Source organism: Colobus angolensis, unplaced genomic scaffold (assembly GCF_000951035.1).
Source record: "Colobus angolensis palliatus isolate OR3802 unplaced genomic scaffold, Cang.pa_1.0 Scaffold59, whole genome shotgun sequence".
NCBI classification, from domain to species: Eukaryota; Metazoa; Chordata; class Mammalia; order Primates; family Cercopithecidae; genus Colobus; species Colobus angolensis.
In genome coordinates, this window is record NW_012119487.1 from 2,448,117 (window position 1) to 2,465,248 (window position 17,132).

Sequence of the window (17,132 nt, forward strand, 5' to 3'; positions counted from 1 at the left end):
AAAAATTTTATTTTCTTCAAATTCCATTCCATGTCATTAGACAGGGTCAATAATATTGGCCCACCTAGTATTCTGTATTTTGTAATTTGGTGAATATGTTTGAGTCTTAAATGTTCATAATATCAATTTAAATGACCCCAGCAAATTATTGGTGAGTTGAGAGTCATCTTGCCTATTCTTTTGGTCCGTATAATGCCTTGTAGCTGTCTGCCAGTTGTGAATTAGATATAGGATTGTTTTCTCTCCATGTTATGACTATATGGAGCAATGATGAATCTTCTCGAAAGGGGATGTAGAAAGTGAAAAAATATTTAGTGCCTAGGCACTGAAGGAGGCTCTGAGGGAACACACAGGGGTGAGGGAGCAGACAATGTGTGTTGAGAGCTTAGGTAGAGACATGTCGGGGTGGGGGGATCTCGAGAAGACTCCCAGAGAAGATGACATACAGCTGAGTGTTGAAGATTTAGGGGGATAGGGATGTGCCTAGACACCAAGTCTGAGAGCACAGACGCACACAGAGACTTCCACTAGAGGACAAGGCTTTATTTCTGCTTTGTTTACTGTTATATCTCCAGTGTCTAAAGCTTCATTTAGCTTGTAGTAGACACATGATGCACATTTGTTGAAATAATAGGTTAAATTAGTTGTAAGGGGTTCTATGCCTCTGATGTAGGGTTTCACTTGGGGAGTGGTCAGAAATAAAATATTTTGTAAGTGATACTAAGATTTGGATTTCATGCTAAAGATAATGGGGAGTCATTCAGTGATTTAAAGTCTGGTAATGATGTGATAGAACTGATGTCCCTGTTAAAGTTGGATAGGAGGGTGCTCAAATTAGATGCAGGGAAATTAGTCATGAGAGCAGTGTAGCACTTTATATGAGAGTTGGTGGCAGCTGGATTGGTGATCCAAATAGACAAGAGAGGGTGAATTTAAGAGATATTAAGATAGAATCAGGAGGACATGTTGACCAACTTGGAGCATGAGGATAGAGGTAGATGGAGGATGGATGATTCTGAGGTGCTTGGCTTGGCTGATGTATATGGATGCTGATGATGTGGATTATGATTGGGAATGAAGGTGGAGAAACATTTGGATAGATTGTAATGAATTGAGTTGTAGAGATGTTTGGTTTCAGACACCTAGTGGAGATGTTTAAGAGGTTAATGTGATTTTGTGTTCTAGTGTTTGGCTTACCTCTCTGGTAGCCTCTTTCTGTTCTCTCAGTTCCACTTCTTTCGGGTACACATTAAATGTTGGCATTTCTGAGAGTCAATATTAATCACTTGTTTCCACTCCATTCCTACTCATCTGTTCTTTTGGCTTCAACTTCCTGCTCTGTTGCTGACTATCAAATTATTGTGTCCATATAAGACTTTTGTCCTGAGTACCAACTGTTCAGTCTAACTGTCTGCATGTTGTTTCAATCTGGGTATTCCCCAGGCATGTAAAGATCAATGTGTACAAATAAGGACTGCTCATTTTCTTCCCCCATTTCTTTTACAATGTAGATAAAAATGGTCAAGAGCACAAATGCTAGAGTTAGACTCCCTAAATTTGAGTCCCGTATGTCACTTACTAGCTTTATGACCCTGTGCAAATTGTCTGACTTTTGTGTGCTTCTGTTTTCTCATCTGCGAAGTAAGAATAACAATAGTACCTACTGCATAGGATGTTGTGAGATCGAACAAGTTAATGCATATAAAGCTATCAGATTGGTGCTGGCACATGGTAAGCACTATATTAACCAGATCTTCCTTTATTTCCTGTCCTGGTTAGTGATACCATTGTTCAACCAGCTACCCACACCAGAAATGTGACATTTATCCTAACTCTTCCGTATCACTACATTAGAAGGAGATTCATCAGAAGGAGATTCCGTATCAAAGCAATCATTAAATCCTGCCATTGGTCTTCTTTCCGTCTCTACCATTACTGCCTTGGACTCGACCTTTATTATCTTCTTTCTGAATGACCTAGACTGGCTAGTGACTAGTGACTCATCACCCTGTCTTTGATCTTTCTCTTTTTCAACGTTCTCTATATAATCCCCGGTGATTATTCTGAAATGCAAATCTGATCACTTAAAACTCTATAGTGCCTTCCTGTTCTCACAGAAAATAGACAAACACAAACTACCAGTAAAGACCTCTGAGGTCTTTTCTGGCTTCCTTCTCTAGACTCTTCTCTATCTCATTCGGATCTCTCTTTAATGTTTACAGTTCTGTGATGTTTTGTGCCACTCTGGTCTTCCATGTCTTCGTACATCTGATTTTCTGTGGAATGCATCCTACCTCATATTTCTCAGATATTGTTTCTAGCAGCTCCTCCAAGCAGGACAGATATTCTTTGCTGTGTGTTGATACCGTATCTTGTGTGAAACTTAAGCATAGTACCTGTTATGCTTATTATAGTTATTTTTTATTTGCATGTTGTCCTCCTCCAAGGCTGAGCTTCTTTATTTTTGAATAAATTGGCTCCATGAATCAACTTCTAGGAAACTATGAGTTATGCCTCCCATCTTCAGTTAAGTGCAGATGTTAAACATTTATTTACTGTACAGATTATCTGGTTAACAATCATTTACATCTATATTGAAGAGACCGTCTCTGTAGTTGCTCTATTTGCTGCCAGGGGGGAATGTTTTTGAGTTTTGTTGATACAGCTAGTGTGCTGTCCTTTTTCAGGCTTCCAAAAGTCATTCTTTTCCTAGTGGAGCAATAACTATATTTCCTGGTAACTCAGTTACTGGAAGAGCCAATAAGAAATGTCATCAAGGTGGTTCTTAAACCATAGTGTGGGAATTGTACTCTATTTTTTGTCTAGGAGTCAGGAAGCTGTGAAAGAGCATTGACTTATTGCCTGAAGACCAGCTGTTAACACTGAAGATTAATGCTTTATTGAGATGGGTTGAGAGAAAAGAAAGGCATTTGATTTGTAGCTGGCATATGGCATCCAGAGGGAAGCACTCTCTCTGGCTAAAAATCTGTACAGTTCAACCACAAATAAGGCATCTGGGCCATATAACAGACTCAATTTAATAACACTGAATTTTCAGGTTACTCTTTGAAGGTACATTTTGCAGGAAAAATGGCATACATATTTTATTTTTATATAGATTTATTAGAAAATAAATTAAAAATATGTAGTCTAAATCCAAAGTAATACTAAAGGAATAGTCATTATTTTTCCAGCATGAATTTAAAAAATGTTTTCCCATAAAACATGGTTACAGGTTTTCCCATAAAATATGCTTATGGGAGAAAAATCTATTGCACAGAAAATGATACAATTCAATTGGATGATGGTGCTCAGTGGCTAATGAATTATTCAATATTGTTCATGTCAGTGCTTTGGCTCCCTGTTGCTGAAGGCAGGCATGAGGGAGGGCTTTCCAAACCCTTGCAGGTCATCAACACTAAGAGGATAGTTCAAGTGGGGTCTGTGGCTCCTATCTTCAAATTCCAGTAGCAAAATGTTAAAATATTGCAGGTAGGTGCTTAGTTTTTCAAGGCAAATGAATACTACAATATCAGGGAAAACACACTGTGGCTGTGTTATATCAAAAATAATAGTAACATTTTCCCGTGGTGCTTGGGTTTTAAAATTTTTAAATTGTTGGTGTATGTTGCATTTCATTTGATCCATACAACTTGGGCCGTAGTTAGCATTATCTCAGTTTAGTAGTAAAAGAAATGGGTTCTGAGAGAATTTTGCCCATTCAGTGGCAGAGCTAGTATTCAAAGCAGGGTTCTGTGTTTCTCATTTGAGGACTCATCTCCTTAGTTCACACAGCAAGAGTGTGCTGGGCCATCAGAAGGAGATGTATCTTTAGGATGGCCAGATTAGCTGCTCACTCTTAAGAAGAGAGAAGCTTTTCTTTAGCACTTTGTTGTACTTCAGAGATGCCTGTGAAGCAGGAGAGACTTCCAAGTAGTAAAATTTGATTATCAAAATTTTTGGCTTTTTGTGAGAATGTATCTGTCAGAGGTAGGACTGGTGAGAGCCATGAAGGGAACTAGTAACTGTGAGTTAATAAGAAGGGGGTTAGATACCAGAATCTATTTATTACTCTTAATGAAAAGCTCTGTTTGCTTAATAAAAAAATGTAGAGAAAAATGTTAGATGTATCTGTGGATTTTTAGTCAACACACAATTATTTGCTATTTATAATGTTTGGTATGTTCTATTTTGCTTTAACAGTGTTCACAGGGATTGTTACTAAATCTGCATCTAAATATATGGTCACAAGCATGAATTGAAACAGGTCTCAGCATGAAGGTATAGAGGGACTAAACCTTTTTTTCTTCTTTCTTCTCTCTGTCCTTTCTTCTCTGCCTTTTTTTTCTTGAAGAAAATATTGTATTGACTTGTTAAATGGCATTATTCAGGCCATTCATCATTTTTCCTTGGCATTTTATACATCCTGAAATTTCACTCATGGTCCTCATGGCTCAGATGCCCTCCGGCTCCTTTTATTTTTATATCCTGACTTAAATTTTTTTTTTATTATTATTATTGTACTTTAAAGTTCTGGGATACATATGCAGAACGTGCAGGTTTGTTACATAGGTATACATGTGCCATGGTGGTTTGCTGCACCCATTAACCCGTCATCTACATTAGGTATTTCTCCTAATGCTGTCCCTCCCCTGACCCTCCACTCCCTGACAGGCCCTGATGTGTGATATTCCTCTCCCTGTGTCCATGTGTTCTCACTGTTCAGCTCCCACTCATGAGTGAGAACATGCGGTGTTTGGTTTTCTGTTCTTGTGTTAGTTTGCTGAGAATGATGGTTTCCAGCTTCATTCATGTCCCTGCAAAGGACATAAACTCAGCCTTCTTTATGGCTGGATAGTATTCCATGGTGCCGTCTAGCTCTTTACTCTGGAGTTTTGCTTTTTTCCCTCCCTAAATTCATTTTGATTCTCAAATTAACCTCTTCCTTTTTGGTTAAAAGTAAAAAAACACAACAAAGTAGATACTTTGTTTATTTTGATTAAATTTTAAATGATTGTTGAAGCTATCTAAACTAGCAGTTATTCTAATGTAGCACATGAAGAATATTAAAAGTGCATTTAGTTGTATGTATTTAAATCTATTCAAATCATCATTATAAGGAGAGTATTGTTCTTTCTCTTTTCTGAACTCCAATGTAGTTTATCTTCCCTTCTTTAATGGTTTTCATGAATATGTTTTGTTCCCATTAGGTTCCAAATTCCTGGTGTCTACCCAGCATGAGTCCATGCCCACAGCATCTCCCTAGCACTTCTTAATTTCTCAGTGAATTTTTTTCGATGAATAAATAATGCTATTTCAGTGGCATTTTCAAAAGCACGTGCAAATCTGCAATTTCACTATTTTCTATTGTAGTCATATACACTGACATTCTAAATGAACTTTGGTCCTTGAAGTCAATGAGAAAAGTCATTAACTCAAGGTTATTCAGTACTATTTCCTCTGTCAGAACATACAGTAGCACTTGCCAAAGAAATTAGTTGTAGTGGGAGAAATTTGGCTTGATTCTATCTTTTTGACTCTCCATTCCAAACTACCAGTGCAGCTAAACGCTTGGGTTTTGGAGCATTCTCACTGTCCTTTGCCTATTTTATAAGCTGCTGTTCATTGAAATCCCATCTGTGTTGAAGCTCTGTTCTGCCAAATTTCCTACAAAACTCATAGTATGCCACGTGAATTGTTATTGCCCACTGAATTGTTGAGTAACATATCCTGACTTGAGGCCAGTGGTTTTCAAACCTTGGTGAGCATCAGAAACATCTGCGAGCTTGTTAAGAGTACAAATGCTGCATGCCTTCCCCTGAGTATAATGAATCTGTAGCTTCAGGAGTAGTCCTGGGTGTCTGTGGTTATAACACTTTCTGGAGGGCCTGGAACCACATTTTGAGAAACACTGCCATTGAGTGAAAAGTTTATTTTGAGTGGAATTCTGTGATGATTCCTCTAAAAGTTGTGAGACATTCTAAATGTGTTTAAAAACTGTGCTATAGGTATGTTTATGAATTCTTTGATGTTGCAGAATCAGCAATAAGTTATGTTGCATTGCAGATGTAATGTTATATAGTACTCTCTTTGCTGCAGTTTTATTGGCTTAGTGTTTATTAATATGCCATTTGAAATATGAACTTTATCAAAACCTCCATTTATCAGGAATAAGAACAAATGGAATGAGAACAAACAAAACTCAAGTTGCAGTGTTTGTTTTCTGCTGTTAATTTCTACAGACGAAATATCTGTTTCTGCTTGATTCCACGTTTTATGTGTCCTTTTTTTTAGACAAGAGTCTCACTCTGTTGCACAGGCTGGAGTGCAGTGGTGTGACCTTGACTCACTGCAACTCCGCCTCCCAGGCTCAAGCGATCCTCCTATCTCAGCCTTCTGAGTAACTGGGACTAGAGGCCCACACCACCATGTCTGGCTGGCTAATTTTTGTAGGTTTTTTTTTTTTTTTTTTTTTGTAGAGCTGGGTTTTTGCTACATTGTCCAGGCTGGTCTCAAACTCCTGGGCTCAAGCGATTCAGCAGCCTCGGCCTCCCAGAGTGCTGGGATTACAGGTGTGGACCACTGTGCCCGGCCTCGTTTCCTTTTATTGGAGAAAAATGTCAGTATATTTAGAGGATACAATCTAATGTGCCTTTAGTAATGGTCAGGATTTGACGGTGCTAATATTGATCTTGAGGCCAAAGAGCGTACTGGGTTTTTTAATTATCAAAAAGAGGTTAAGAATTAATTTCAGTATCAAATATTTTCTTTAATGCTGATTCTCTGAAAATCAAAATTAATTGATAATACACAGAAACTAAGTGGAAACTTTTATAAATTTCAGCTAGATGAATGAATGGCATATTCCAATGAGGTCATTATGATAATATACATGGATTTCTATGCAATCAATATAAGGCCCTCCTTTTTTTTTAACTTTGAAAACGCTTCTTTTATTAAGATGGGCCTATCATTTTTTGGACAAATGATACATTGAAAGGTTGGGAATTAGGAGAATTGCTGTGGAACTTGGTTTATGAATGTATAGGTGATCAGAATTCCTTCATGACTTAATCTATATTTCTTACTTTTTTTAGGGACTTTCTTCCTCGAGGGTCGGGCATTGTAACAAGACGACCTCTTGTGCTGCAGCTTGTTACTTCTAAAGCAGGTAATGAATGAAGATGTCTACCACATGGATGGGCATATCCTGTGGCACCTTTTGCCTTCGTAGGTGTGGGGTTGTTCCAATAGAAACGTGTTTGTGATCGCCTCACTGTGAGCAGCTGCCCACATTTCTCTCCAGAATGCTGCCTTCTTCATTGATCTTTTCATTCCTTTGATTACATTAAAGGGGATAGTTTCATGGATTTTTTAAAATACCTACTTAAAAATTTTTTTATTGCTCATTGTAATCCATCTACATAATTTTACAGTACAGCACAACCACTAATACTCCTTTGGTATGCTGTGTGTGTGTGCACATGCACTTGGGGATTAACTTGTAAAATTCAACAACCATATAATATCTGTATGGATGTGTATGTGTGTATCTATATTTACACTGTGCTATGCTTGCTCCTCTCTCTTACACCATGATAATTTGATAGGTAAATGATGCTTGTTTTTATGTTCGTTTTCTTTCAGCAACTGCTAATGTTGAATTTATTTTTTTCAGGTTTATTTGCCATTTGTATTTCTTCTCTTGTGAATTGGCCATTTTTCTTTTTCCCCATTTCTTTTTGGGGATTTTACTACTTTTCCTATCAATTTCTTTGAATGCTTAAGACTGAAGCACCTCATAAAAATCATCTGTCATAAATTGTAAATATTTTTAACAGCTTGTTAAAGATACCATTTACATACCATATAACTTGACCAAATAGATCAATAGGTTTTAGTTTTTTCACAGATATGTGCAACCATCTCCACAATCAGCTTTAGAACTGTTTGATCACTCCGAAAAGAAAGCCTGCATGTTTCTGCTGTCACCCCTTTTCATAATACCTTTCCCCACCACTCCAGCTTAGGCACTACTAACCTATGTTCTGTCTCTATGGATTTCCCTATTCTGGACATGTCATATGAATGGAATCATTTAATATGTGGTCTTTTGTAATAGGCTTTTCTTGCTTGGAATAATCTTCAAGGTTCATACATGTTGTAGCATGTATTACAACTTCATTTTTTATGGCCTAACATATTTCATTGTCTGGATAGATCACATTTTGTTTGTCCATTAACTGAGGAGCATTTGAGTTGTTTCCACCCTTTGGTTCTTATGAATAATGTTGCTATAAACATTCATGTACATGTTTCTGCGTGGACATGTGTTTTCATTTCTCTTAGAAATATACCTGAGTATAATTACTGGGCCATGTAGTAACTGTATGTTTAATTGTTTAAGGAACTGACATACTGTTTTCAAAGCAGCTGCCCCATTTTACATTCCTACCAGCAGTGTATGAGGGTTACAGTTTTTCTATATCCTTGCTAACCCTTGTGGGTAAGAAGTGATATCTCATTGTGGTTTTGACTTGCATTTTCCTAGTGACTAAGGATACTGAGCATCTTTTCATGTGCTTAATGATCATTTGTATATCTTATTTAGATAACTGTGTATTCATTTCCTTTGCCCAGTTTTAAATTTGGTTATTTGCCTTTGTATTACTGAATTGTAACAGATATATATTAGATACAAGTCTAATATCAGATATTTGATTTGCATTTTTTTTCTATTTTATAGGCCCATTTCATTTTCTTGACAGTGTCCTTTGAAGCAAAAGATTTTTTATTTTGGTGAAGTCCAATTGATCTACTCTTTCATTTCTCATTATTTTTGTATATATCTAAGAATCCTTTGCCAAAACCAAGGTTATAAAAGTTTATTCTATGTTTTCTTCTAGGAGGTTTATAGTTTTGATCTTACACTTAGGTCTTTGATCCATTTTTTTAAATTACTAATTTTTAAATTTGAAATTTCATTTTAGATTTGGGGATAGGTGGAGGTTTGTTATATTGCATAATGTGTAATGCTGAGGTTTGGGTTTCTAGTGAAACCATCAACCAAATATTAAACATAGTCCCCAATAGGTAGCATTTCAGCCTTCACCCCTCTTCCACTTTTCCCCTTTTTGGAGTTCTTTGTGTCTGTTTTTCCCATCTTTACGTCCATGTTACCCACTGTTTAGTTCACACTTGTAACTGTGAATGTGTGGTATTTTATTTCCTATTTCTGTTATTTCTCTTAGAATAATGGCCTCCAGCTCAGTCCATGTTCCTGTGAAGGACATGATTTCATTCTTTTTTATGGCTGCATAGTATTCCTTGATGTATGTGTCCCCTATTTTCTTTATCCAATCAAGTGTTGGTGGACTTAGGTTGATTCCATGATTTTGGTATTGTGAATAGTGCTGCAGTAAACATACAAGTATAGGCATCTTTTTGAAATAATAATTTCTTTTCCTTTGGGTAGCTACCCAGTAGTGGGATTGCTGGGTCAAATGGTAGTTCTATTTTTAGTTATTTGAGAACTCTCTACACTGTTTTCCATAGGGGTTGAACTGATTTACATTCCCACCAATAGTTTATAAGTGTTCCCTTTCCTCTGCAGCCCTGCCATAATGTGTTATTTTTGACTTTTTAATAATAGCTGTATTAGTCTATTTTCACACTGCTGTAAAGAACTGCCCAAGACTGGGTATTTTATAAAAGAAAGAGGTTTAATTAACTCACAGTTCAGCATGGCTGGGGAGGTCTCAGGAAACTTACAATCATGGTGGAAGGCAAAGGGGAAGCATGGCACCTTCTTCACAAGGTGGCAGGAAGGAGAAGAGCCAAGCAAAGGGGGAGGAGCCCCTTAAAACTATCAGATTTCATGAGAACTCTCTTACTATCATGAGAACAGCATGGGGGAACTGCCCCCCGTTAATTACCTCCACCTGGTCTCTCCTTTGACATGTGGGGATTGTGAAGATTATGGGGATTACAATTCAAGGTGAGATTTGGCTGGGGACACAAAGCCTAACCGTATCAATAGCCATTCTGACTGGTATGAGGTGATATCTTATTGTGGTTTTGATCTGTATTTCTTTGATGATTATGTTGAGCATTTTTTTTCTTATGTTTGTTGACTGCTTTTATGTTTTCTTTTGAGAACTGTTTCCATCCTTTGCCCACTTATTTTTTTTTTTCCTTTTTGAGATAGAGTCTCACTCTTGTTGCCCAGGCTGGAGTGCAGTGGCGGGATCTTGGCTCACTGTAACCTCTGCCTCCTGGGTTCAAGTGATTCTCCTGCCTCAGCCTCCCAAGCAGCTGGGATCACAGTGCCCACCACCCTGCCCAGCTAATTTTTTGTATTTTTAGTAGAGATGGGGTTTCACCATGTTGGCCAGGCTGGTCTTGAACTCCTGACCTCAGGTGATCCACCCACCTTGGCCTCCCAAGGTGCTGGGATTACAGGTATGAGCCACCACACCTGGCCCTTTGCCCACTTTTTAATGGGGTTATTTGTTTTTTTCTTGTCGATTTGTTTAAAGTCCTTATAGATTCTGGATATTAGTCCTTTATTGGATGCATAGGTTGCAAAAATTTTCTCTCATCCTGTAGATTGTCTGTTTACTCTGTTGATAGTTTCTTTTGCAGCGCATAATGTCTTTAGTTTATTTAAGTCCCATTTGTCTATTTTTGTTTTTGTTGCATTGCTTTTGGGGTCTTAGTGAGAAGTTCTTTTCCTGGACTGATGTCCGGAGAAGTTTTTCCTAGGTTTTCTTCTAGAATTTTTATCGTTTGAGGACTTACATTTAAGTCTTTAATCCATCATGAGTTAATTTTTGTATGTGGTGAGAGACAGGGGTCCAGTTATTTTCTTCTGCATATGGTTAGGCAGTTTTCCCAGCACCATTTATTGAATAGGAGTTTCTTTCCTCATTGTTTTTTGTTGACTTTGTCGAAGATGTGTTGGTTGAAAATATGTGGCTTTACTTCTGAGTTCTCTGTTCTTTTACACTGATCTATGTGTCTATTTTCATACAAGTACCATAATGTTTTGGTTACTATAGCCTTGTATAGTTTAGTATAGAGTAGTTTGAAGTTGGGTAATGTGATGCCTCTGGCTTTGTTCTTTTTGCTTAGGATTGCTTTGGCTATTTGGGCTCTCTTTTGGTTCCCTATGAATTTTAGTATTGTTTTTTCTAATTCTGTGAAAGATGATGTTGGTAATTTGATAGGAATTGCATAGAATCTGTAGATTGCTTTGGGCAGTATAGTCATTTTAACCATATTGATTCTTCTAATCCATGAGCATGGGATGTCTTTCCATTTGTTTGTGCTTTGATCCATTTTGAATTAATAATTTTATACAGTAAGTGTCCAATTTCATTTTCTGCGTGAATATCCAGCAGTCCCAGCACAATTTGTTAAAAAGACTATTCTTTCCTCACTGTAGGATCCTGGCACCTTTGTCAAAAATCTGTTGACCATAGATACATAGGTTTATTTTTGGACTCTCAGTTCTATTCAACTGATGTTTATGTTTATCGTTGTGCTAATAGTGTACTCTCTTAATTACCCTTGCTTTGTGGTAAGTTTCAAAATTGAGAATTGTGAGTCCTTCTACTTTGTTTCTTTTTCAGGATTGTTTTGGCTATCCTGGATCCCTTGAAGTTCAATATGAATTTTAGAATCAGCTTGTTTTATCCCAGGAATGTAAGACTGGTTTAACATCTGAAAATCATATCAGTAGAATGAAAAAAAAAATCACAGGATTACCTCAATAGATTCAGAAAAAGTATTTGAGAAAATCCAACATGAATTCATGATAAAACTCTTAGTAAATAAAGGGGAAGGAACTTCCTCAACCTGATAAAGGGCATATATGAAAACCACATAGCTAACATCATACTTAATGGTGACAGACTGGATGCTTTCTGTCTAAAATCAGTAATAATACAAGGATGTCTGCTCTTGTCACTCTTATTCAACATTGTACGGTAGGTTCTAACCAGGACAGCTGGGGAAAGAAATAAATAAAAGGCATCTGCCCTGGAAAAGAAGATGTAAAATTATCTTTATTTGAAGATGATGTGATCATATGTATAGAAAAACTACACATGTGAAAGAGTCCACTAAAAAACTGTTAGAACTACTAAACTATGTTAGCAAGATTTCAGAATACACTATCAATACACAACAATCAGTTTTTTTTTTAACTTTTATTTTAGGTTTGGGGGTGCGTGTGATGGTCTGTCGCATAGATAAACCCATGTCATGGGGGTTTGTTGTACGGATTATTTCATCACCCAGGTTTTAAGTCCAGTAAGCCCAGTGCTCGGTAGTTATCTTTTCTGCTCCTCTCCCTCTTCCCATTCTCCACCTTCAAGTAGACCCCAGTGTCTATTATTTCCTTCTTTGTGTTAAAAAATTATCATCATTTAGCTCCCACTTGTAAGTGAGAACATGCAATATTTGGTTTTTTGTTCCTGTGTTAGTTTGCCAAGGACAATATAGCCTCCATAAAGACACACACATATGAATGTTCATTGCAGCACTATTCACAATAGCAAAGACATAAAATCTACCTAAATGCCCACCAGTGACAGATTGGATAAAAAAATGTAGTACATATACACCATGGAATACTATACAACCTTAAAAAAAGGACAAGATAATGTCTTTTGCAGGAACATGGAGGGAGCTGGCTCTATTGTTCTTTATTGTAACTCTTAGTTTCCTTGGATTAGGTTTTGCCATCCTCCTGAATCTCAATGATCTTCGTTCCTGTCCATATTCTGAATTCTATTTCTATCATTTCAGCCAGCTTAGCCTGGTTAAGAACTCATGTTGGAGAACTGGTGTGATCATTTGGAGGACATATAATACTCTAGCCATTTGAATTACTGGAGTTCTTGCTTTGGTTCTTTCTCATCTCTGCATGTGGGGTATTCCTTTAACTGCAGTGTAGATTGAGTACAGTTGATAGACTTTTCTGGATTTTTTCACCAAGCCAAGGCTTTGTGCAGGGTCTTTATTTGAAGCTCACTTATTATCTCTGGTTTCAGGCTTGAGTATGTTAGTGAGGTATTTTTGGTGTTGAAGCTTTGGGGTGTGATCCAGTAGGTGGCACTTAGGCTAATTAATCAGTTGGTAGACTTTTGCTCAGTTATGTGGCTCCCCTGTATTTCCTCACAGTTGCAGCTGTGTTCTCTCTCAACACTCTGAAAGGGGGGGTTCCTCTCCCTCTTGAGTGCTGGCTATAGATTGTGGCTTGGCACTCCTGGGCTGCTCACTGCCACTCTGGTGTGATCTCAGTACTTGTGTTCCCTCCTCCACTTGGAGGCAGTGGAGGAAGGGACCTTAGTAGTGATTGTGGCCAAGGATCTTTTGCTTGGCTCCTGGGGACTCCATCCCAGAGAGATGCAGGTCCACAATCGCTTAGTGCAATCAGCCCAGGATGGAGGGTCTGTGCTATGGGGCCAAGCCAGGGGTTCCCTGTCTGGTGATGAGCAGTGGAGGGTGTGTGGGACCCATGTGAGACAGTCTGGCCTTCCTCCTTGGGTCAATTGCAGCTTGTTGGAGGTGTGAATAAGGCACTTAGGATCTTTGCTTCTTCATTAGTCTGAGGGTAGCAAGTGTAGTTCCACTGCAGAGGCAGTGGCAGAGAGGCTTTTAGTTGCTCCTGGAGGCTTTGTCCAGGGAATTGCCAAGCTGCTACTGGCTTGATAGCTCTGGTGCAGGGTGGCTGGCTTGATAGCTTCCTGGTGAGGAGATACGGGAATGGGCACCCATCTAACAGTCTGGCTGCTTTTTCATAGAGCTGTTGTGGTATGCTTGCTACCTGCTCTGGTCCCTAGTCGCCTTGAATTTTCTAGTACCTGTGAAGGCTGCAAACCAGCCATGACGGCAGCCTGCCCCTCCCAGGGAGCTCCATCCCAGGGAGGTACAGACCTGTTGCCAGCCCAAACCCTGTAGGAGGTGGCTGGAGACCCTGGTTGGGAGGTCCATTTCAGGAAGGAAGAATGGGATTGGAGACCTGCTTAGAAAAGCAATCTGTTGGGAGGCCGAGACGGGCAGATCACGAGGTCAGGAGATCGAGACCATCCTGGCTAATACGGTGAAACCCCGTCTCTACTAAAAAAATACAAAAAACTAGCCAGGCAAGGTGGCGGGCGCCTGTAGTCCCAGCTACTTGGGAGGCTGAGGCAGGAGAATGGCGTAAACCCTGGGGGCGGAGCTTGCAGTGAGCTGAGATCCGGCCACTGCACACCAGCCTGGGTGACAGAGCGAGACTCCGTCTCAAAAAAAAAAAAAAAAAAGAAAAGAAAAGCAATCTGGCTATGTTTTCATAGAGCAGCTGTGCTCTGCTGGGGCGTCTGCTTCAGCCCCCAGTTGCCCCTGACACTCCAAAGCCTGAAGGCTGGAATGGTTATGCTGCCCAAACAGCAAAGATGGCAGCCTGACTTTCCCTCTGGGAGCTCTGTCCCAGCGTGGTTTGAAACCTGTGTCAGCCAGAGAACACCAGTGGGGATAGCTAGAGGCCCTGGTCAGGAAGTCCCACCTGGTGGTGAGGAACAGGACTGGGGACACACTTAAAAAAGCAGTCCGGCCATGTTTCTGTAGGGCAGCTGTGCTGTGCTTGGGGTCCCTTTAGTCCCTGGTTGTCTCGGACTTTCCAAAGTTTGAAGGCTGGAACAGCAAAGTCACCCAAACAGAGCACTGGTGAGGATGGCTGGAGACCCCAGTTGGGGAGTCCTGCCCAGCAAGGAGGAAGGGGACTGGGGACCTGCTTAAAAAAGCAGTCTGGCCATGTTTTTGGAGAGCAGCCATGCTGTGCTGGGGGACCGCTTCCACCCCTAGTCAGCTTGGATTCTCCAAAGCCCTAAGGCTGGATGGCTACAGCAAAGATGGCAGCTCAGCCCTCCCTCTAGGAGCTCCATTCCAGGGAATTTTCAAGTCTCTGTTGTCCAGAAAACACCAGCTGAGCTGGCAGAAGACCCCAGTTGGGAGGTCCCACCCTGTGAGGAGAAACAGCACTGGGGATCCTCTTAAGAGAGTGGTCTGGCCACATTTTTGTAGAGCAGCTGTGCTGTGCTGAAGGACAGCTTTTGCCCCAGTTGGCTTGGACTCTCCAAAGCTGAAGTCTGGAATGGCTAAGTCATCCAAATAGCAAAGGTGGTGGCCCACGCCTCCCTCTGGGAGCTCTGTCCCAGTGAGGTTTCAAATCTCTGTGGGTTGCAGAATACAGATGTGGGTGACTGCAGGCTCTGGTTAAAAGTTCCACCCGGTGAGGAGGAACAGGATCAGGGACCAGGTTGCTTAGAAAAGCAGCTTGGCCACATTTTTGTAGAATAGCCGTGCTGTGCTGGGGAGATCCCTTCTGCCCCTGGTCAGTTTGAACTCTCCAAAGTCTGAAGGCTGGAATGGCCAAGTCACCCAAACAGCAAAGATGGTAGCCTGCCCATCCCCACAGAGCTCCATCCAGGGAGGTGCAATGCTGCTACCAGTGGCTGGCTGGATTTCCAAGCCAGTAGATCATATCGTGTGAGGTGCTGTGCAATTGGGGCCTGCAGACAGTCACTTCTTAGCCCCTTGGATTCAGCCTCTTTCCTAGGGCTATGTAGGGGGTTTAACTTCCTGCTTTGCCATAGTTGCAGCTGCTTTTCCTGGGAAGCCTGGAAAGCCTGGGTATCTAAGGCTGAACTAAGGATTGCAAAGATCCGTGGGAGAAGCATTGATCCCTGGGGTCCCTCATTTACTCACCGCTTCCCTGGGTCGGGGAGGTTCCTCTGGCTCTGTGTTGTTCCCAGGTGGGCCATTGTCCTGTCTTGGTTTTCTCTGTTCTCCATGGGTCAAGTTGTTTCCTTGATTAGTACCAATGCAAGTACCTGGATGTTTCAGTTGAATGTACTGTATTTACTCGCCCCTTCTGTTCCTCTCCATGAGAGCCCCACATGCTAGCTGCTTCTAGTCCGCCATCTCGGCCACTTCTCATCAATTGTACTTCTATACACTTGTGATGAACAATCCAAAAATGAAGTTAAGAAAATAATGCAGTTTATAATAGCATCAAAAAGAGTATACCGCTTAGGGGGAGGTGTGGTGGCTCATGCCTGTTGTCCTGGCGCATAAGAAGGTAAGGCCAGGCATTAGAGACCAGCCTGGGCAACATAGGAATCCCTTATCTATATAACAAAAAGAGTATACCACTTAGGAATCAGTTTAACAAAAGAAATGAAAAACTTATGCTATGGAAGCTATAAATTATTGTTGAAAGAAATTAGAGAAGATCTAAATATTTGGAAAAACATTCCATGCTCAATGACTGGAAGATGTAACAATGTTAAGATGGCAATACCTTAAAAACTAATCTACAGATTCAATGCAATCCCTGTGAGAATCCCAGCTGACATCTGGAGAAATCATAGATATTTTAAACTATTTTTATAAGGTTATAAAATCTGTCTTAAGTTTGATTCAAAGGATACACTCGAGTCCTGTCATTTGACAAAAGTAAATTATTTGTAAATCTACAATGCAGCAGGCACTGTTTGTGGCCCTGAGGATATAAAAGTGATTAGGATAAAGTTTCTGTACTTCTGGTTATTTATATTCTGGATTTATTATTTTAAATATATAGAAGTTTTAGTCATTATGGTTGTGAAATCTGTACATTTAGATTTTTTAAAAGTAAGTATTTAGCACAGTGCTCTTCACTTTCATACATAAAAAATTTTAAACAGTTCTTTACTTTATCTGAAATTTGTTTTCTTGTATGCTGAAACAATTTTTTTCCCAGTTCCCTTTATCTCATATTACAGTGTGGTAACTACTACCATCTATTTCTGAATATCTTTCTGCTTTATTGTACCATTTCCACAGTGTTTTACTTTTGTGGGTTCATAATTTGCTTTAATATCTCACCTAGCAAGGCTCTAGTCCTCTCCTATTACTTTTTTTAAATTTAGGGGTTCTATTATTATTGTGTGGAAAAGTCTAGAAAAATTTTGTAAAGATGAAACTATTGCTACTAGAATTATTTTGAACCGATAGATTTACTAGGGAATAACTGATACCTTAAAAATATTTATTATTTTTTTCAATCCAAGGACCATACCGTAACCTTTCCCTCCCCTCCC

General features: G+C 39.6%; 1 protein-coding gene across 6 annotated transcripts in view; it reads left to right on the forward strand.

The window, feature by feature from the left end:
* DNM3 (dynamin 3) overlaps positions 1-17,132 on the forward strand; it is a 579,299-nt gene that overhangs the window by 71,583 nt on the left and 490,584 nt on the right. For all 6 annotated transcript variants that reach the window (XM_011962308.1, XM_011962305.1, XM_011962306.1 and 3 more), the window contains exon 2: positions 7,098-7,171. In XM_011962308.1, coding sequence (XP_011817698.1) covers positions 7,098-7,171 — 74 coding nt within the window. The remainder of the gene's footprint in view (positions 1-7,097; positions 7,172-17,132) is intronic.